General features: G+C 42.9%; 1 protein-coding gene across 1 annotated transcript in view; it reads left to right on the top strand.

The window, feature by feature from the left end:
* The first annotated feature begins 4974 nt into the window (after positions 1–4974).
* Positions 4975–21772, top strand: part of LOC122939261 — a 110367-nt gene continuing 93569 nt past the window's right edge. The window contains exon 1 of the mRNA XM_044295322.1: positions 4975–5566. Coding sequence (XP_044151257.1) covers positions 5557–5566 — 10 coding nt within the window. The 5' untranslated portion in view covers positions 4975–5556. The remainder of the gene's footprint in view (positions 5567–21772) is intronic.

Here is a 21772-nt window from a genome sequence, read left to right as displayed (position 1 = left end):
TTTATCCCTATGCATTCTGAATAGAGAGCAATCAGTTCAGGATGCATTAGGATGTCTTCAGTCACTGTACGTTTTTTGTACGGAGAAAATACCGCAGCATGCTGCAGTATTTTCTCCTTACAAAATTCCGGAACACTTGCTGGAATGCTGTATCCGGCCCCAAGTGTCCTGGAAAAACTGATCCGGTTTTGCGGTCTGTGCATGTGCAGACTTTTAAAAATGTGAAAAAGATAAATACTTGATCCGTTTTTCCGGATGACAACCAGATGATCCGCATCCGTCTACAAATGGTAACCGTTTGCCTACAGATTGCCGGAATCCAACAAAGCAAGTGTGAAAGTACCCAAAGTGGATGAGATCAGATCAATTTCATGTACACTGTCATTTTTTGTTGTGGAGAAATTAACCAGTCGTGCGGATTTTGAAATCTGCAGCATTACAATTGTTGAGTTTTTTGTGTGTGGATTTCACCCTTTTCAATGGATCCGTGGCAAAACAAATCAATTCTGCACCAAAAACCACATTAAAAAAATGCATTAAAAAAGTGCCAAAAACGCAATAAATAGTGTGGATTTATGTGTGTGGGTTTTTTGTGTGGTTTTGGGGCAGATTTCTTGGAGATTTTCTACATAATAATCTTCACCATTTGCAGCCACCCTTAGGGTATGTTCACATAACGGATTTTGAAAAAGCGCTGATAAAAATCAGTTCCTGTGCAGTTTCGTGTGTGGTTTTTGGTGCGTTTTTCAGCGTCCCATTCATTTCAATGGGAGAATTAGTGCATAAGATAGACAGAGCATGCTGTTACTTTTTTATATGCAGTTTATTTCAGTGTTTTTTTGGTCATGTGAAAGACAGCGCCAAAAAATGTTGTGTGAACATTAGGGTCCCTTCACACTCTGTGGATTTTGTTGAAGAAATTTTGGCAACTGAAAATCAGTTTCACTCATTTGAGAAGGAAGGCCGGGATTTCTGCAATCCCCATTCAGCTGGATGGAACTCATTTTCAGTTGCGGAAATTTCTGCAACAAATTCCGCAGAGTGTGAAGGTGCCCGTTGTTGTGTTCCGTTCCGCAAAATGGGGTTCCGTTGTTCCGTGATCCGTTTCCGTGTGTCTTCCTTTATTTTTGGAGGACCACCAGACATAAAGGAAAGTAAAAAAAAAGTCTGACAGGTTTGCCATGCAAATGATAGGAAAAAAACAGACGCGGATGACAATCTCGTGTGCCTCCGCGTTTTTTAGCGGTCCAATTGACTTGAATGGGTCCGTGAACAGTTTTCCGCAAAAATAATAGGACAGGTTATATTTTTTGGACGGACTGGAACCACGGATCACGGACGCGGATTGCAAACGGCGCATTAGCTGAGTTTTCAACACACCCATTGAAAGTCAAGGGGTCCGCAGAAAATCACGAAAAACTGCGCAACGGACACAGAATAAAACAACAGTCGTGTGCATGAGGCCTTAGGGTATGAAATGTAAATCTCCTTTGTGACTTTTACAATTGACAACCTGATCCCATCTCCGGTAGTTTTGGACTTTTATGTTTTGGGGTAAAGCTGAGTGGCAAATACTATGGCTTTTACTGCTAACTCCTAGCTATGAAAATAATATGGAAGGGGTAGTCTGGATTGTGGCAGATTCCACAGACGTTCAACCCTACGGACTTTAGCATCAGAGATTCACTCACAGGTCTGAGCTCACAAACTCCCCCAATGTGATCTACTGATAAAATTCTAGGACACTTCGGCAGATCATTTATTGCTGGTTCTCCCCTTAAAGGTACTTTCACACTAGCGTTTTTCTTTTCCGGCATAGAGTTCCGTCCTAGGGGCTCAATACCGGAAAATAACTGATCAGTTTTATCCCCATGCATTCTGAATGGAGAGCAATCCCGTTCAGGATGCATCAGGATGTCTTCAGTTCAGTCTTTTTGACTGATCAGGGCGGAGATAATATCGCAGCGCGCTACGGTTTTATCTCCGGCCAAAAAAACACTTTCCTGATCCAGCATTTTTTCCCCATAGGAATGTATAAGTGCATTCAAAATACTGCAATGCCGGATCTGTCCTTATGCACAGACTGAAAAAAAAATGTGAAAAAAATAAATGCCGGATCCATTTTTCCGGATGACACTGGAAAGACGGATCAGGATCCTGATCAGTCTTACAAATGCCATCAGTTGGCATATGTTTTGACAGCAGGCAGTTCCGAATGTTCATGAATGTGTCCCATTGTATACCAAAGCCTTTTCACTCCGAGGCTTCAGCCTACTGTTTGTGAATGGAATTCACTTTGTTCACTGACAGCAAACAGAAACCTTAAGGCCCCTTTCACACGGGCGAGATTTCCGTGCGGGTGCGATGCGTGAGTTGAACGCATTGCACCCGCACTGAATCCTGACCCATTCATTTCTATGGGGCTGTTCACATGAGCGGTGATTTTCACGCAACACTTATGCGTTGCGTGAAAATCGCAGCATGTTCTATATTCTGCGTTTTTCACGTAACGCAGGTCCCATAGAAATGAATGGGGTTGCGTGAAAATCGCAAGCATCCGCAAGCAAGTGCGGATGCGGTGCGATTTTCACGCATGGGTTCTAGGTGACAGTCTATTCACTGTATTATTTTCCCTTATAACATGGTTATAAGGGAAAATAATAGCATTCTGACTACAGAATGCTTAGTATAATAGTGCTGGAAGGGTTAAAAAAAATAAAAAAGTTAACTCACCTTATCCCCATGATCGCCTAGTTCCCGGTCGGTCTCTTCTTTAGCTGTGACTAAAGGACCTGTGGTGATGTCAGATCACATGCTCCATCACCATGGTGATGGACCATGTGATTGGAGCATGTGATCTGACATCACCAAAGGTCATTCAGCCCAAGCCCACAGCTAAAGAAGAGACCGACCGGGAACTACAAGATCATGGGGATAAGGTGAGTTAACGTTTTTATTTTTTTTTACCCCTTCCAGCGCTATTATACTAAGCATTCTGTATTCAGAATGCTATTATTTTCCCTTATAACCATGTTATAAGGGAAAATAATAGAATCTTCAGAACATCAATCCCAAGCCCGAACTTCTGTGAAGAAGTTCGGGTTTGGGTACCAAACATGCGCGATTTTTCTCACGCGAGTGCAAAACGCATTACAATGTTTTGCACTCGCGCGGAAAAATCGCGGGTGTTTCCGCAACGCACCCGCACATTTTTCCGCAACGCCCGTGTGAAACCAGCCTAAGAAAGATTTGTCGCACAATCGGAGTCCTTCAGGTTCTGCAAACGTATCCATCATTCTGCCATAAACAATTGCCCTGCGTACGGTACTACGATTTGTGTCCAAGTTGGGGGAACAGAACCTTAGGTTTTATAGAGAGGTGATGCAGCTCTGTGCTAGTATTGAGGGGCTTAGGATCGGGACAGTTAGAAGGGATGAACCTTTATACCGACGCTGGATCCTGATAATTGCCCTGTGTGAAGGTGAGGCAGATCGCCCCACGAACAAGCAGATGATTGGGCTGATGAGCAGACAGAAATCATTAATTCCTGTGCATCAACCCATGCACTTCCAGTCGTCCCATCCTACGGTCTGTCCTACCCCCCTCCATCTCCTATCAGCCACAGGATCTCATGCAGGCCGCACGGGGCTGGGGGAAGGGCCTCTCACAATCCGGCAAGTGTGTGTCTGCGAGGGAGGAGGAAACTGCCTGGACGGAGAAAACATGTGTATGCTCACACCCGTGTCACACTTAGGGCTCATACACACGACCGTATGGCTTTTTCCGTGATTTGAGGTCCGCAAAAAATACGGATGACGTCCGTGTGCATTCCGTTTTTTGCGGAACGGAACAGCTGGCCCCTAATAGAACAGGACTATCCTTGTCTGTTATGCGGACAATAATAGGACATATTCTATCTTTGAACGGAAAAAGGAATTACGGAAATGAAAGGCATACGGAGCACCTTCCGTTTTTTCCCGGATCCATTGAAATGGTCCATATACATAAAGCAAAAAACGGAACGTAAACGCAAGAGGCGGCTGACAGGTTTTTGCAGGCAGTTTTAAAAGCCAAATCCAGGATTGAATTAAAAAACAGAAGTCGCATATGTCCTGCGTACTTTCTCTTCTTTTTGATCCACTCCCGATTTTGGCTTCCAAAACTAGCATGTGGCCATACCCTTATGGCAGGGACCAGCAACCTCCAGCACGCCAGCTCTTCTGAAACTACAACTACCAGCATGCTCCATTCACTTATATGGGAGATACAAGAACAGACAAGGAAAGTTTGCGTGCTGGGAGTTGTAGTTTCACAGCATCTGGAGCGCCAAAGGTTGCTGACCGCTGCCCTTACGGTTTTTTAAATGGCTACATATTTTTTCCATTTCAATCTGTTCTCTGCATTCACTTCCATAGCAAAAATATCAGGTTTCCGATTTTCTGTCCAACGCGTAGAATGCTACGGTCATTGCAGTTGTCGTTAGTAAAATAAAAATGTATAGTCATTAAAGGAAATATTTTTCTCACAAGTGTGAGCGGACTCTAGACTGCAAATAAGGCTACTTTCACACTCGCGTTTTGTGCAGATCCGTCATGGACAGATCCGTTCAGATAATACAACCATCTGCATCCGTTCACAATGGATCCGTTTGTATTATTGTTTCGCGGATCCGTTAGAAGGATTTCAAAGACGGATTCAAACATTGATCTTTTATGCGGATCCGTTATAAGTCATTGACTTATAACGGATCCGCATAAAAGATCAATGTTTGAATCCGTCTTTCAAATCCTTCTAACGGATCCGCGAAACGCCAGTGTGAAAGTAGCCTTACAATGTGTGCCAGGACGGATCAGTTTGGCTCAGTTTCATCAGACGGGACACCAAAACGTCCGTATTCAAAGCAGAATGGAGGCAACTGAACTGACGCATTCTGAGCGGATCCTTTTCCATTCGGAATGCATTAGGGCAAAACTGATCCGTTTGGACCGCTTGTGAGAGCCCCGAATGCATCTCACAAATGGAAAGCCAAAACGCAAGTGTGAAAGTAGACTAACAAAATAAGTCTGCATTAACCAGGGTGTGCATTCAGATGAATGGGTGAGGGGTGCTGCAAAGGAACCATGACAGGTGGTAGCCCCACACTTTGACCCTGGAGGAATTCCTGAGGAGCAGGCACGAGGTCCTTGCACTGTCATAAGAGGGCAGCCTAGATCAGGGCGTTGAACTTAGGACTTCATCTACACAGGCAGTGGCAGAGGAGGGTTACCAGTCTGCTCCCAGAGCAGTAATCACACCCCAGCCTGCAAGGGACACACCAGCGCTGTGCTGGCAGCGGCCATTCATTCCAATGCTTGAAACCGAAAGTGGAAACACGGAAGCTGAGGAGGAAAGCCCCTAGGAGGGCCATGGAGTCGGCGGGGTCCTGCTATTCGCACAGTCCCAGCTGCAGACTGGAGTCCTAGACTCCTCACATGGGCTGTGCCAGGAGGCAGCCACTTCTCCCAGACACCTCAAGATGACTACAACCCACCGGCTCATATACCCACCTTCCAGACAATGGTAAATGGTAAGCAGCCTTCTCTGTGTGCCAGCGGGCGTGTTTCCATAGTTCCCGGCATTGCATGCAGCTTGTTCTGCCCACTCGCAAGTAGTGGTGCCCGGGCATAGAGCTCACCACATGGAAGTAGCTGTGCCCTGGTATTGCCCTCTACTCCTGCAGTCCGCAGGGCTCTGTCAGGTGGAGGAGTTGTTGCAGAAATGACTGCTCCTTGCAAATATCCACCACGTACATGCTGCAGTAACAACCCCATTCAGATCTTCTCCAGAGGCAGTGCTCGTGTCTGTCCCGGTGTGGCCCCTGCAGTGCTCGTGTCTGTCCAGGTGTGGCCCCTGCAGACTGGTAGTTTGCTGTGTCAGATGCGGCTTGTGGTGCCAGGTGTACCAGTCTCTACCGCCGCTCCGTCTCCTCAGGCAGGCTGCACAAAGTGACAGTCGCTTCCTCCTTGACTTTTTATTCCTTGCAAACCTGGGAATTTCCCACATTTTCATATCGAAACTTTACCTCCTGCTCTTTATTGTAATCAATTAGTGTTGCTGGGAAATCAGATTTCAGATTGATTATTAACATATTGTGCAATAAGCGAAGGCACGAACTAGATAATATGTGCAGTGCAGTGGGAGAACTGTGGATATACAGGGGTGCAGCAGATATGCAGGTGCTTTGTGTTCTGAGATACAGAACTGTAGATATGTGGGTGCAGTGTATACTATAATATGGAAGAACTGTAGCTATGTGGGTGCAGTGTATACTGTAATACAGGAGAACTGTAGATATGTGGGTGCAGTGTATAGTGTAATACAGGAGAATTGTAGATATGCGGGTGCAGTGTATACTGTAATACAGGAGAAGTGTAGATATGTGGGTGCAGTGTATAGTGTAATACAGGAGAATTGTAGCTATGTGGGTGCAGTGTGTACTGTAATACAGGAGAAGTGTAGATATGTGGGTGCAGTGTGTACTGTAATACAGGAGAACTGTAGATATGTGGGTGCAGTGTGTACTGTAATACAGGAGAATTGTAGATATGTGGGTGCAGTGTGTACTGTAATACAGGAGAAGTGTAGATATGTGGGTGCAGTGTGTACTGTAATACAGGAGAAGTGTAGATATGTGGGTGCAGTGTGTACTGTAATACAGGAGAATTGTAGATATGTGGGTGCAGTGTATGTTGTAATACAGGAGAAGTGTAGATATGTGGGTGCAGTGTATACTGTAATGCAGGAGGATTGTAGATATGTGGGTGCAGTGTATAGTGTAATACAGGAGGATTGTAGATATGTGGGTGCAGTATATAGTGTAATACAGGAGAACTGTAGATATGTGTGTGCAGTGTATGTTGTAATACAGGAGAAGTGTAGATATGTGGGTGCAGTGTATACTGTAATGCAGGAGGATTGTAGATATGTGGGTGCAGTGTATAGTGTAATACAGGAGGATTGTAGATATGTGGGTGCAGTATATAGTGTAATACAGGAGAATTGTAGATATGTGGGTGCAGTGTGTACTATAATATGGAAGAACTGTAGATATGTGGGTGCAGTGTATACTGTAATACAGGATAATTGTAGATATGTGGGTGCAGTGTATAGTGTAATACAGGGGTGCAGCAGATATGCAGGTGCTTTGTATTCTGAGATACAGAACTGTAGATATGTGGGTGCAGTGTATACTATAATATGGAAGAACTGTAGATATGTGGGTGCAGTATATAGTGTAATACGGGAGGATTGTAGATATGTGGGTGCAGTATATAGTGTAATACGGGAGGATTGTAGATATGTGGGTGCAGTGTGTACTATAATATGGAAGAACTGTAGATATGTGGGTGCAGTGTATACTGTAATACAGGATAATTGTAGATATGTGGGTGCAATGTATACTGTAATACAGGATAATTGTAGATATGTGGGTGCAGTGTATAGTGTAATACAGGATAAGTGTAGATATGTGGGTGCAGTGTATACTGTAATACAGGATAATTGTAGATATGTGGGTGCAGTGTATACTGTAATACAGGATAATTGTAGATATGTGGGTGCAGTGTATACTGTAATACAGGATAATTGTAGATATGTGGGTGCAGTGTATACTGTAATACAGGATAACTGTAGATATGTGGGTGCAGTGTATAGTGTAATACAGGAGAACTGCAGATATGTGGGTGCAGTGTATAGTGTAATACAGGAGAATTGTAGATATGTGGGTGCACTGTATTCTGAGATACAGGAGAATTGTAGATATGTGGGTGCAGTGTATAGTGTAATACAGGAGAAGTGTAGATATGTGGGTGCAGTATATAGTGTAATACAGGAGAATTGTAGATATGTGGGTGCAGTGTGTACTATAATATGGAAGAACTGTAGATATGTGGGTGCAGTGTATACTGTAATACAGGATAATTGTAGATATGTGGGTGCAGTGTATAGTGTAATACAGGGGTGCAGCAGATATGCAGGTGCTTTGTATTCTGAGATACAGAACTGTAGATATGTGGGTGCAGTGTATACTATAATATGGAAGAACTGTAGATATGTGGGTGCAGTATATAGTGTAATACGGGAGGATTGTAGATATGTGGGTGCAGTATATAGTGTAATACGGGAGGATTGTAGATATATGGGTGCAGTGTGTACTATAATATGGAAGAACTGTAGATATGTGGGTGCAGTGTGTACTATAATATGGAAGAACTGTAGATATGTGGGTGCAGTGTATACTGTAATACAGGATAATTGTAGATATGTGGGTGCAATGTATACTGTAATACAGGATAATTGTAGATATGTGGGTGCAGTGTATAGTGTAATACAGGATAAGTGTAGATATGTGGGTGCAGTGTATACTGTAATACAGGATAATTGTAGATATGTGGGTGCAGTGTATACTGTAATACAGGATCATTGTAGATATGTGGGTGCAGTGTATACTGTAATACAGGATAACTGTAGATATGTGGGTGCAGTGTATAGTGTAATACAGGAGAACTGCAGATATGTGGGTGCAGTGTATAGTGTAATACAGGAGAATTGTAGATATGTGGGTGCAGTGTATAGTGTAATACAGGAGAAGTGTAGATATGTGGGTACAATGTATACTGTAATACAGGAGAACTGTAGATATGTGGGTGCAGTGTATACTGTAATACAGGAGAATTGCAGATATGTGGGTGCAGTGTATAGTGTAATACAGGATAATTGTAGATATGTGGGTGCAGTGTATACTGTAATGCGGGAGAATTGTAGATATGTGGGTGCAGTGTGTAGTGTAATACAGGAGAATTGTAGATATGTGTGTGCAGTGTATGTTGTAATACAGGAGAAGTGTAGATATGTGGGTGCAGTGTATACTGTAATGCAGGAGGATTGTAGATATGTGGGTGCAGTGTATACTGTAATGCGGGAGAATTGTAGATATGTGGGTGCAGTGTATACTGTAATACAGGAGAACTGTAGATATGTGGGTGCAGTGTATACTATAATACAGGAGAATTGTAGATATGTGGGTGCAGTGTATGTTGTAATACAGGAGAAGTGTAGATATGTGGGTGCAGTGTATACTGTAATACAGGATAATTGTAGATATGTGGGTGCAGTGTATACTGTAATGCGGGAGAATTGTAGATATGTGGGTGCAGTGTATAGTGTAATACAGGAGAATTGTAGATATGTGGGTGCAGTGTATGTTGTAATACAGGAGAAGTGTAGATATGCGGGTGCAGTGTATACTGTAATGCAGGAGAATTGTAGAAATGTGGGTGCAGTGTATAGTGTAATACAGGAGAATTGTAGATATGTGGGTGCAGTGTATACTGTAATGCAGGAGAATTGTAGATATGTGGGTGCAGTGTATAGTGTAATACAGGAGAATTGTAGATATGTGGGTGCAGTGTATACTGTAATGCGGGAGAATTGTAGAAATGTGGGTGCAGTGTATACTGTAATGCAGGAGAATTGTAGAAATGTGGGTGCAGTGTATAGTGTAATACAGGAGAAGTGTAGATATGTGGGTGCAGTGTATACTGTAATACAGGAGAATTGTAGAAATGTGGGTGCAGTGTATACTGTAATGCGGGAGAATTGTAGATATGTGGGTGCAGTGTATAGTGTAATACAGGAGAAGTGTAGATATGTGGGTGCAGTGTATAGTGTAATACAGGAGAATTGTGGATATGTGGGTGCAGTATATAGTGTAATACGGGAGGATTGTAGATATGTGGGTGCAGTATATAGTGTAATACGGGAGGATTGTAGATATGTGGGTGCAGTGTATAGTGTAATACAGGAGAACTGTAGATATGTGGGTGCAGTGTATAGTGTAATACAGGAGAACTGTAGATATGTGGGTGCAGTGTATAGTGTAATACAGGAGAACTGTAGATATGTGGGTGCAGTGTATAGTGTAATACAGGAGAACTGTAGATATGTGGGTGCAGTGTATACTGTAATACAGGAGAACTGTAGATATGTGGGTGCAGTGTATACTGTAATACAGGGGAATTGTAAGCAGACCTCCCAAATGTCCCTCTTTTGGAGGTACAGTCCCTGCTTTTGATTCATGTCTCTTTGACCCTCTTTGCTCCTTAAATGTCCTTTTTTTTTATATCTGCGGTATACTGTAGATTACATTTACAAAATTGTATCCAGAAAACGTTTGGCTGCTATCTGTGTATTATAGCCCACCTTGTATATTATTATTTGATGAAATTTAGATATTAGAAATGTTTATATTCAGATGTTTTACACTATTGTGCAAATAAAAAGTATTGAAGTGTATAGATATGCAGGAAAAATTGATCTTTCACAAAATAAGGGCTAATGCACATGAATGTATTTTCTTTCTGTGTAAGGTACTCCGTGTCCATTCCATTTCCGTATCTCCGTATTTCCGTTCCGCAGAAAAATAAAACCGGCCCTATTATTGCCCGCATTACGGTCAAGGATTGGACTGTTTTATTAGAGGCCAGCTATTCCGTTCCGCAAACTACGGAATGCACACGGACGTCACCTGTATTTTTCGCAGATCTGTTTTTTGCAGACCGCAAAATACATACGGTTGTATGCATGATCCCTAACCCATAAGTTCATCCTAACATTGTTCTATGTGGTTGAGGTCAGGGCTCTATGCAGACCAGTTATATTCAACCATGTCTTTATGGCCCTTGCTACATGCTCTGGGGCACAGTCCTGCTGGAACAGAAAGGGGCTCTCCTATAACTGTCCCCACAAACTTGGAAGTATACAATTGTTAAAAACGTCTTGGTATGCTGAAGCACTAAGAGTTTTCTTCACTGGAACTAAGGTCCTTAGGCCTACCTCTGAAACAAAACCTTATAGCATTATCCCTCCTCCTCCAAACTTTAAAATTGGAGCAATGCAGTCATGTAATGGCATGCGTTACACCATTCCAACACTTGGCATTGTTCTTGGTGATGCTTGCAACTGCTTAGACACGGAAACCCATGCCATGAAGCTCCTGGAACTAAGTTTTTATGCAGATATTAATGCCAGGGGAGGTTTGCAAATCTGTAATTATTGAGCCAGCAGAGTTTTGGCGATTATTATGTTCTATGTGCCTCAGCACTCAGAAACTTTGCTTTGTAACTTTACCTGTTCTGCCACTTTCTGTGGTTCCTACTTCTACTTTGTAATAACACCGCTCAAAGTTGATAGTGGAATATTTTGGAACAAAGACATTTCAGCTGACCAGTTGCAACAGTGGCATGCTATTACAGTACCACGCTCAAGTTCATGGAGCTGTTTAGAACAACCATTCGTGAATATACGTGATTACTGCAGCGATACACAAGGTATAGCAGCAACGTGTTAACGTGAAATTGAGCATCAAGCCTCAATCATCCGTTTACATTTATTTCACACGGTTGATTTTTGGGGATTTGTTCAGTTTAATTTAACCAGCATATAGGTGATCAGTTCACCAATACACAGGCTAGGGGCAGAAATCTACCTGTGTGTGTTAATGTGAAATTGAGCAATAATTTAGAAACCAGCAATAATACAAACAGTTACACAATACCTCACTGATTTCTGATAATTTTAATGGTCTTTTTCTTTATGTGTGTATGTTTATAAATGAACTTAATAAAGATAAGATTTTAGATATCAGTTAGGGACCCCTAAATGGATTGTTGGTCCTACAGACCATTTGTGTATTATATAAAATATCCCGAGGGTCTCTAAATAGGGACTTCTACCTGTGAGCGTTAACATGAAATTGAGCATCAAGCCTCAATTGTTCATTTCCATGAAATGCATTTTCACACGGTTGTAATAATTTTTTTTGATTGTTCAATTTAATTAACCAGCATATATACATGATTACTGCAGCAATGAACAGGGTAGGGCAGCAATCTACCTGTGAGTGTTATTGTGAAATTGAGTGAAAAGCCTCAATCGTCCATTTGCACATGGTTCTAATTAAATTATTTACTTTTTGGGAGATTGTTCAATCTAATTAAGGCCGAATGCCCATGGCCGTGTTCTGCGGCCGAGAACGGTCCGTGGTATGCCGGACTGGATTCCTGTTCAGAGCAGGAGCGCACGGCGTCATTGGTTGCTATGACGCCGTGCGCTTCATGCGGCCGCTGCACTACAGTAATACACTCGTATAGTGTATTACTGTAGTGCAGCGGCGACATGAAGCGCACGGCGTCATAGCAACCAATGACGCCGTGCGCTCCTGCTCTGAACAGGAATCCAGCCCGGGATACCACGAACGTGTGCATTCGGCCTAACCAGCATATATACAGTACAGACCAAAAGTTTGGACACAAATTGTAGATTCACACTGAAGGCATCAAAACCATGAATTAACACATGTGGAATTATATACGTAACAAAAAAGTGTGAAACAACTGAAAATATGTCATATTCTAGGTTCTTCAAAGTAGCTACCTTTTGCTTTGATTACTGCTTTGCACACTCTTGGCATTCTCTTGCTGAGCTTCAAGAGGTAGTCACCTGAAATGGTCTTCCAACAGTCTTGAAGGAGTTCCCAGAGATGCTTAGCACTTGTTGGCCCTTTTGCCTTCACTCTGCGGTCCAGCTCACCCCAAACCATCTCGATTGGGTTCAGGTCCAGTGACTGTGGAGGCCAGGTCATCTGGCGTAGCGCCTCATCACTCTCCTTCATGGTCAAATAGCCCTTACACAGCCTGGAGGTGTGTTTGGGGTCATTGTCCTGTTGAAAAATAAATGATGGTCCAACTAAACGCAAACCGGATGGAATAGCATGCCGCTGCAAGATGCTGTGGTAGCCATGCTGGTTCAGTATGCCTTCAATTTTGAATAAATCCCCAACAGTGTCACTAGCAAAGCACCCCCACACCATCACACCTCCTCCTCCATGCTTCACGGTGGGAACCAGGCATGTAGAGTCCATCCGTTCACCTTTTCTGCGTCGCACAAAGACATGGTGGTTGGAGCCAAAGATCTCGAATTTGGACTCATCAGACCAAAGCACAGATTTCCACTGGTCTAATGTCCATTCCTTGTGTTCTTTAGCCCAAACAAGTCTCTTCTGCTTGTTGCCTGTCCTTAGCAGTGGTTTCCTAGCAGATATTCTACCATGAAGGCCTGATTCACACAGTCTCCTCTTAACAGTTGTTCTAGAGATGTGTCTGCTGCTAGAACTGTGTGGCATTGACCTGGTCTCTAATCTGAGCTGCTGTTAACCTGCGATTTCTGAGGCTGGTGACTCGGATGAACTTATCCTCCGCAGCAGAGGTGAATCTTGGTCTTCCTTTCCTGGGGTGGTCCGCATGTGAGCCAGTTTCTTTGTAGCGCTTGATGGTTTTTGTGACTGCACTTGGGGACACTTTCAAAGTTTTCCCAATTTTTCGGACTGACTGACGTTATTTCTTAAAGTAATGATGGCCACTCGTTTTTCTTTACTTAGCTGCTTTTTTCTTGCCAAAATACAAATTCTAACAGTCTATTCAGTAGCACTATCAGCTGTGTATCCACCTGACTTCTCCACAACGCAACTGATGGTCCCAACCCCATTTATAAGGCAAGAAATTCCACTTATTAAACCTGACAGAGCACACCTGTGTAGTGAAAACCATTTCAGGTGACTACCTCTTGAAGCTCACCAAGAGAATGCCAAGAGTGTGCAAAGCAGTAATCAAAGCAAAAGGTGGCTACTTTGAATAACCTAGAATATGACATTTTGTCAGTTGTTTCACACTTTTTTGTTATGTATATAATTCCACATGTGTTAATTCATAGTTTTGATGCCTTCAATGTGAATCTACAATCTTCATAGTCATGAAAATAAAGAAAACTCTTTGAATGAGAAGGTGTGTCCAAACACAGAGTAGGGCAGCAATCTACCTGTGAGTATTAACGTGAAATTGGGCGTCAAGACTCAATTGTCCGTTTACATTTATTCAGTTTCCACACAGTTGAAATGTCATTTTTAGTGACTTGTTCAATGTAATTAAATTAGCATATAGATGATCAGTTTACCAGTACACAGGCTAGGGTCACAATTTACCTGGCAGTGTTAAGGTGATATTTAGAGTCAGGCCTCAATCATCCGTTTCCATATATTCAGTTTTTGCATAGCTGGAAATGAATAATATATTTTATGGGGACTTGTTTAATTTAATTAACCAGCATATTTATGTAATTACTGCAGAAATACACAAGGTATAGCAGAAATATGCCTGTGAGTGTTGATGTGAAATTGAGTGTGAGCCCTGCCCCTTAATCATCCGTTAACAATCATTTATTTCTCCACACTGTTGCAATTTCATATTTTTTTTGGGGGGGGTTCAGTTTAATTAGGCAGCATATATATGCGATTACTGAAGTTATAGCAGCAATCTACCTGTGAGTGTTAACGTGAAATTGAGCATCAAGGCTCAATCGTCCGTTTCCATTCATTCAGTTTCCACACAGTTGAAATTTTATTTTTTGGGACTTGTTCAATATAATTAAACCAGCATATAGGTGATCAGTACACCAGTACACAGGTCAGGGTAACAATTTACCTGGGAGCATTAACCAGATATTAAGGATCAGACCTCAATTGTCCGTTTATGTATATTTAGTTTCCACACGGTTGAAATTATATATTATTTTGGGACTTGTTCAATTTAATTAAACCAGCATATATACGTGATTACTGCAGCAATGCACAAGGTATAGCAGCAATCTACCTATCAGTGTTAACATGAAATTGAGCGTGAGGCCTGGCCCTTAATCATCCGTTCACGTTCGTTTATTTCTTCGTAGGGTTCAGTTTCATTAAGCAGCATATATATGTGATTACTACACCAATACACAGGGTAGTGCCCAACAATATTTGAGAGGGCCCAAAAATCCCAGGCTCCGAAAAATTTCCATTTGAAAGACCCAGGGCCAGAATATGGATAATAGCAGCAGCAACTATACGGCCAGAAGTAGTAGTGGTAGGCTGTAGTTGTCCCTGCTGGCTTTGGAAAGGCTCAACATTATAGTTAAGGAGAAAGAGGAGGATATTGTGGACTGGATGGCTCACTCCTCCTCTCAGTTGCAGTAGGATGGTATAGAGGTGACTTCAGAGTCCGAGACTGTGCCATAGAGACAGCAGTGGTATCATTTCTCCTGCTACTTGCAGCCCCAAAGAAGGCTTTCAGTGGACTCCTCTCAGTCATTACTGTTCCTTCCTAGTGGGTTGCCTTCCTTTTTCCTAAAAAGTAGTAAGAAAACCCCACCCTTATGGCAGATAGTTAAGTGATTCTCCCTGTTGACAACTTTTGTGAGAGCCCTCACCGGTTGGGCTGCAGACAGCCAGCTGGCTGCTGGCTGTCACCTCACCAGCTCCAACTGGGCAAGGTAATCAGCGACAATTAGAGCAACATCCTGGCCCACCCTGAACCTGGGGAAATAACATATGCTCCCTGCATGGCCTTTTAAAAAATGCACTGGCTTGCTCAAGATGCTGGCAATGTATTTTCAGCCATTCTCATGTGGTGAGGAACGCTTTCCTGGACTTACAGTGCCAGAATGGTATGCAGATACACTGCTTAATCTGCAATGTTTCAACTAGCTAGTATTCAACATTGTACCTGCTCGAGCTTATGTGCAAGCATCGTAAAGCCGTGAACCCTTTCAGCAGGGAGCATGTGTTGTTTCCAGATTGGGCACTGGCAGCTCATGCCGTTCATGCTGCAGTTGTCCCTCATCCCCCTAATATGTATTTTTGAAAAGACGCTGACACTCATACAACAGTTGGCCCTGTAGCAGTTGGGGACCCACAATGAGAAACCACCATGGGGGAGGAGGATGAGGTTTTGGAGTTGGAGGAGAAAGATGATAACGGTGGACAACGGCCACGACACCCAATTGTCTCAGTGGGGCGGGGCAGTGGAAAGAATTGGCTCCTCCATCACCCTGGCCAGAATGGCGACCTGTATGCTTGCTTGCTTACGCAGTGACAGGTGTATCTTTGACATCAAGCAATCTGATGATTACTGGATAGCCATACTTTTAGACTCTCGGTACCAATGCAAAATAAGGGAATGTTTTCCTCTCACAGAAAGGGAGGCCAAATTACGTTATTACCAGGAAACACTGTGTACGCAGCTTGCCACAGCTTACGTCTGAAAGGCAGTCCCCTCTCCACCCTCCACAAAGTTAAGTCCCTCCCTCCACAAGCGGAAGAAGCCGCAGAAGCAGTCTTTTCAGTTTCCTCAACATGATGGAGCAGTTTTTCCACTTGCCAGGCTGAGGCTAGTCAGCAAGCCGAAAGCTCCTATCTCAATGCCTGTCTCATACCCTGTTACCTAACCCCATGGATTTTTGAGCAGACTGATTGGAACAGTGACCTGAACTGGCATAGCACGCTCTCTTCTTTCTTGCCCAGCCTCCAGTGACATCTCGGTTTTCAGCACTGTGGGGAGCGTGGTGACACCCAAACGGACCAAGTTGTCCTCTGCCAGTGTCCAAACATCACTTTTGTCAAAATTAACCAATTCTGGAATCAGGAGAACTTTCACACTCATCCGGAATTTCCTTGCACTTTGTGGTAACGCAATATGACCCATAATGCTGTGCAGCCAGCCAGTCAGCAGATAACCATTCCCTCTTATGTCACAGCCCTATAAAAGCCTCATCTTGCACAGTTGCCATCATTTATTTGTGAACTCATCATAGGGAGAGACGTGGCAAGCACTAATAAAAGTGTGTGTGTAAGAAAGCTTTTAACCCCTTAGTGACCAGCCTGTTTTGGGCTTCACTGGCCAAGCATTTTTCTTCCTTTTTTCATCTTCGCTTTCCAAGAGCTATAACTCTTTTATTTTTCATCTATGTAGCTGTATGAGGGCTTGGTTTTTAAGGGAGAAGGTGTAGTTTTTAATGGTGTAATGTTTGGGGTACACATAGCTTTCTGATTAACTTTTATTGACTCTTTCTGGGAAGGAGATGGGGAAAAAACTGCAATATTGCCACTGGGTTTTTACAATATAAATTTTACGGCATTAATTTTTTGGTATAAATAACAATATATTGTGGTGACGTGTACAGTATGAGTGCTGGAAGTTGTGTCTATCCCACCCAGATACCTCAGCTGGGTGAGATAAATAAAATCCAGAAAAGCAGTTTTGTTTATATTTTGTTCTGGGATGGATTTAATTTGGACTGGTGGATAGGTTTGGTAGTGGGATCTGCCAGTCCACACTCTTCCAGTCCGGGTATTGTCTTTTACCTTAGGTCATCACAAGTGAGGCCTGCTGTAATCAAGGACAGATAAAACCAACCCTCTGTGTGTTAGTCTGGAGAGAGATAACAAGACTTTGTAAAAGCCTGAACTTTGTAGAGCCCAGTGACGCCTACAGAAAGAGTCGTACAGTCACAGTCGGGAGGACTTCTGGACCTTCTACCCCCCAAGGGTACTGGTGTGGTCACAGCCTGGAGGCTGCTGGACCGTATGTGGCTGAGGGGCCACGAGGTTATGTGAAGCCTGATCTCTTCCCGTATGGACTTGTGTCTGATGAGCAGACCTGCTAAGGCTTGGAGCCTGAGACCCTGTGCATTGAGGTGAGTCAGGGAAACTATTGTGTATTAGTTAGAGCCCAGATGGTCAGGTGTTTGTTTCATTTTTGATGTTTATGTTTGTGTGGGTGCTGAAGTGCCACAATAAAGCACCAGTTTGGACATTAAATCCAGTTGTCTCTGAAAGTCTGTGACTGCAACCCCCTGAGAGAGAGCGATCCTTACAATATTTATTCTTTGATTACAGCAATACCAAGTACATATTTTTTTTATTTTTTATTCTTTACTACTTTTGTGCAATAAAACCCAGTTTTTTAAAAGGAAGAAATTTTTTTTGCATTGCCGCTTCCCAAGAACCATAGCTTTTTTTTATTTTTCTTTCTATGGAGTTGTGTGAGGGCTTAATTTTTGTGGGACACTTTGTATTTTTCATTGGTATCATTTTGAAGTAAATTACGCTTTTTGATCGCTTGGTATTAAGTTTTTTCGGTGGCAACTAAGAATAAATGAGTAATTCTACAAAATTTTTTTCATGGCGTTCACTGTAGGGGTTAATATACATGATATTTGTGTAGTTGAAATTGTTACGGATGCAGTGATGCCATACATGTGGAGGAGATTATATTTGTTGCTATTTTTTCATTGAAAAGTGTATTTTCAATGGAAAAAAAAACATGTTTTTTTTATTGGAATTTTTTTATTTTATTTTTTTTATTTTTGTTTTACCACTTAAAGGGATTCTGTCACCTCGTTTTAGTTTATAGAGCTGCGGACATGCACGGCTAGATCCCTGCTAGCATGTCCGCAATATACCTGTCCTATAGGGCTGTGTCCTTTTATTGTGTTTAAAAAAAGATTTTTAGAGATATGTAAATGAGCCTTGTAAGGTGCCCAAGGGGCTGTACTAACCTTCTTGGTGCCCAGCACCGCTCCCCTGTGAAGGAGACCAGCACTGCCTGCATTCTCCGAATTTCCTCCTTTCTTCACAGTTAGATTGCCATAATCTTGCGATGCGCGAGCTCGCGCATGCGCAGTGCCGGTTTAGTGTTCGTTCTGTGTGCTGGCATCAGCCTCAGGGAAGGAACTGCGCATGCACGAGCTCGCCCATCGCGAGATTACGGCAATCTAACTGTGACGAAAGGAGGAGATTCGGAGGACGCAGGCGGTGCTGGGCTCCTTCACAGATGGGCGTGGCTGGGCTCCAAGAAGGTTAGTACAGCCCCTTGGGCACCTTACAAGGCTCATTTACATATCTCTAAAATCATTTTTTAAACACAATAAAAACACACAGCCCTATAGGACAGGTATATTGCGGACATGCTAGCGGCGATCTAGCCGTGCATATCTGCATCTCTATAACCTAAAACGAGGTGACAGAATCCCTTTAATATTCCCATAAGGGGACTATAACATGCAATATTTTGATTGCTTTTAAAATGCACTATCCCTATAGAGCAGGGGTGCACAACCTTTTTTTGGTCTGAGGGCCCTCTTGTCACATCGCTCTATTTCAAGGGGCCGCAATGTACACAGGCTGATATAAAGTGACTGTGGAGGAATAATCGCTATCAGTCATTCCTCCTTCATTTAGTTACATTGACTATCAGTAGCACATCCCTGATCACACAGAGAGATGTGCGGCACGATTATACCGCCAGTTATCATGAGTGTCCCTATGAAGACGTGTTTCCAGTAATTGACCTGGAAAAATACTAACAGTGGCCCCGTTTTGTAGTCGGGTACTAATTGATGGAAGTCCGGGCCAGCAATACCATATTGTGGCACATTATACCGCCCCTCAGTTCATCACACAATACTGCCCCCATGAGCACAAAATACATCCCCAAAAACTTTCGCTGGCTGGCCATGAGGAAGGCCCAGACGGCCACCCTGGTTTAACCCCTTAAGGACTTAGGACGTACTGGTACGCCCTGTTTCCCGAGTCCTTAAGGACCCAGGGCGTACCGGTACGTCCTGTGTAGTTTTTATCACTGCCGCACGGCCGGCAGTGATCGGAACAGGGTGCCTGTTGAAATCATTCAGCAGGCACCCTGTGACAATGCCTAGGGGGGTCCTGTGACCTTCCCACATTGCCGATCGCTACAAACCGCAGGTCAATTCAGACCTGCGTTTTTTAGCGATTTATGCAAGTTTCTGATCCCTGCGGTCCGTGACAGAAACCTCAAAGTGTCCATATTTTTTTAAGTTAACCCCCCCTGCAGCCCTCTGTGTTTTTGTGCCTGCGGGCGCAGCGGAGGGGAGGATTGCGGGCGGTGCGGGTGGCGGGGCGGGAGGTGTGCGGCAGTGTGGGGGGCGGGTGCGTGATCTTCCGCCCGCCCCCGTTTATTTTCAGGATGGCCGAGCGGTTGAATCAGAGTGTCAGCTCATTGCTGACACTCCGATTCAAACGGCAGACATCTGTGCAGATGTCCGCCGTTTTAACCCCCTCCATGCCGCGGTCCGTAGGGACCGCGGTATGGAAGAGGTGAAGAGGGAGGGAGCCTCCTCCCTCTTCCATCGGGGGGGGGGGGGGGGAAGGGGGGCTGCTGTGCCTTTGCAGCCCCCGGACAGGATGGGGTGACAGAGGGAGGGAGCCCGCCTCCCTCCCCTTCCCTGTCTGCTTAGTTGTGGCAGACGGGGAAAGTTCCCATGGCAACAGAACACCTTCTCAGGCATCCTGCTGTCCATGGTATAGTATACTGTACTGTATTATACAGACATCAGACCCACTGGATCTTCAAGAACCAAGTGGGTCTGGGCAAAAAAAAAATTTTTTTTAAAGTGAAAAAAAGTAAAAATAAAAAAAAAACATTTATCCCTGATTAAAAATAAAAAAAAATTAATTCCCTACGCATGTTATATAACGACCCGATCACACACGGTGAACGCCATAAAAAATAAAAACTATGATGAAATTGAAATTTTGCTCACCTTACTTCTAAAAAAGTAATAAAAGTGATAAAAAAAAGTCGTATGTACGCCAAAATAGTACCATTTAAACCGTCGTCTCATCCCGCAAAAAATGAGCCCCTACATGAGACAATGGCCCAAAAAATAAAAAAAAATATGGCTCTCAGACTATAGAGACACTAAAACAAGTTTTTTTGGTTTGAAAAATAATATTATTGTGTAAAACCTTAATAAATAAAAAAAGGTACACATATTAGGTATTGTCGTGTCCGTAAGAACCTGCTCTATAAAAATATCACATGATCTAACCCCTCAGGTGAACAACGTAAAAATAAAAAATAAAAATGGTGTAAAAAAAGCCATCATTTTGTCACCTTACTTCCAAAAAAAGGTAATAAAAGTGATCAAAAAAGTATTATGTACCCCAAAATCATACCATTAAAACAGCCATTTCATCCTGCAAAAAATGAGATCCTAACTAAGACAATCGCCCAAAAAATAAAAAAAACTATTGCTATGGAGACACAAAAATGTTTTTTTTTGTTTCAAAAATGATATTATTGTGTAAAACTTAAATAAATTTAAAAAAGTAAACATATTAGGTATCCCTGCGTCCGTAACAACCTGCTCTATAAAAATAGTACATGATCTAATATGTCCGATGAACGTTGTAAATAATAAAAAATAAAAACAGTGCCAAAACAGGTATTTTCTGGCAAATTTTCCATTTTAATCCATTTTTTCCCGTAACAAAGCAAGGGTTAACAGCCAAACAAAACTCAATATTTATTGCCCTGATTCTTTAGTTTACAGAAACACCCCATATGTGGTCGTAAACCTCTGTACGGGCACACGGCAGGGCGCAGAAGGAAAGGAATGCCATATGGATTTTGGAAGGCAGTTTTTGCTGGACTTGTTTTTTGACAACATGTCCCATTTGAAGCCCCCCCTGATGCACCCCTAGAGTAGAAACTCCAGAAAGTGACCCCATTTAGGAAACTACACCCTCAATGTATTTAAAACTGATTTTACAAACTTTGTAAACCCTTTAAGTGTTCCACAAGAGTCAATGGCAAATGGAGATGAAATTTCAGAATTTCTTTTTTTTTGTTACTTTGCTTCACAAAAAGTGTAATATAGAGCAACCCTAAAATAGTACCAAAAAAACTGCCACCTTATTCCGTAGTTTCCAAAATGGGGTCACGTTTTAGGAGTTTCTACTCTAGGGGGTGCATCAGGGGGCTTCAAATGGGACATGGTGTAAATAAACCAGTCCAGCGAAATCTGCCTTCCAAAAACCACCCTG

Source organism: Bufo gargarizans, chromosome 5, assembly GCF_014858855.1.
Source record: "Bufo gargarizans isolate SCDJY-AF-19 chromosome 5, ASM1485885v1, whole genome shotgun sequence".
NCBI lineage: Eukaryota > Metazoa > Chordata > Amphibia > Anura > Bufonidae > Bufo > Bufo gargarizans.
Note: the sequence above shows the minus strand (reverse complement) of the source record. Positions and strands in the feature narration are given on the sequence as shown.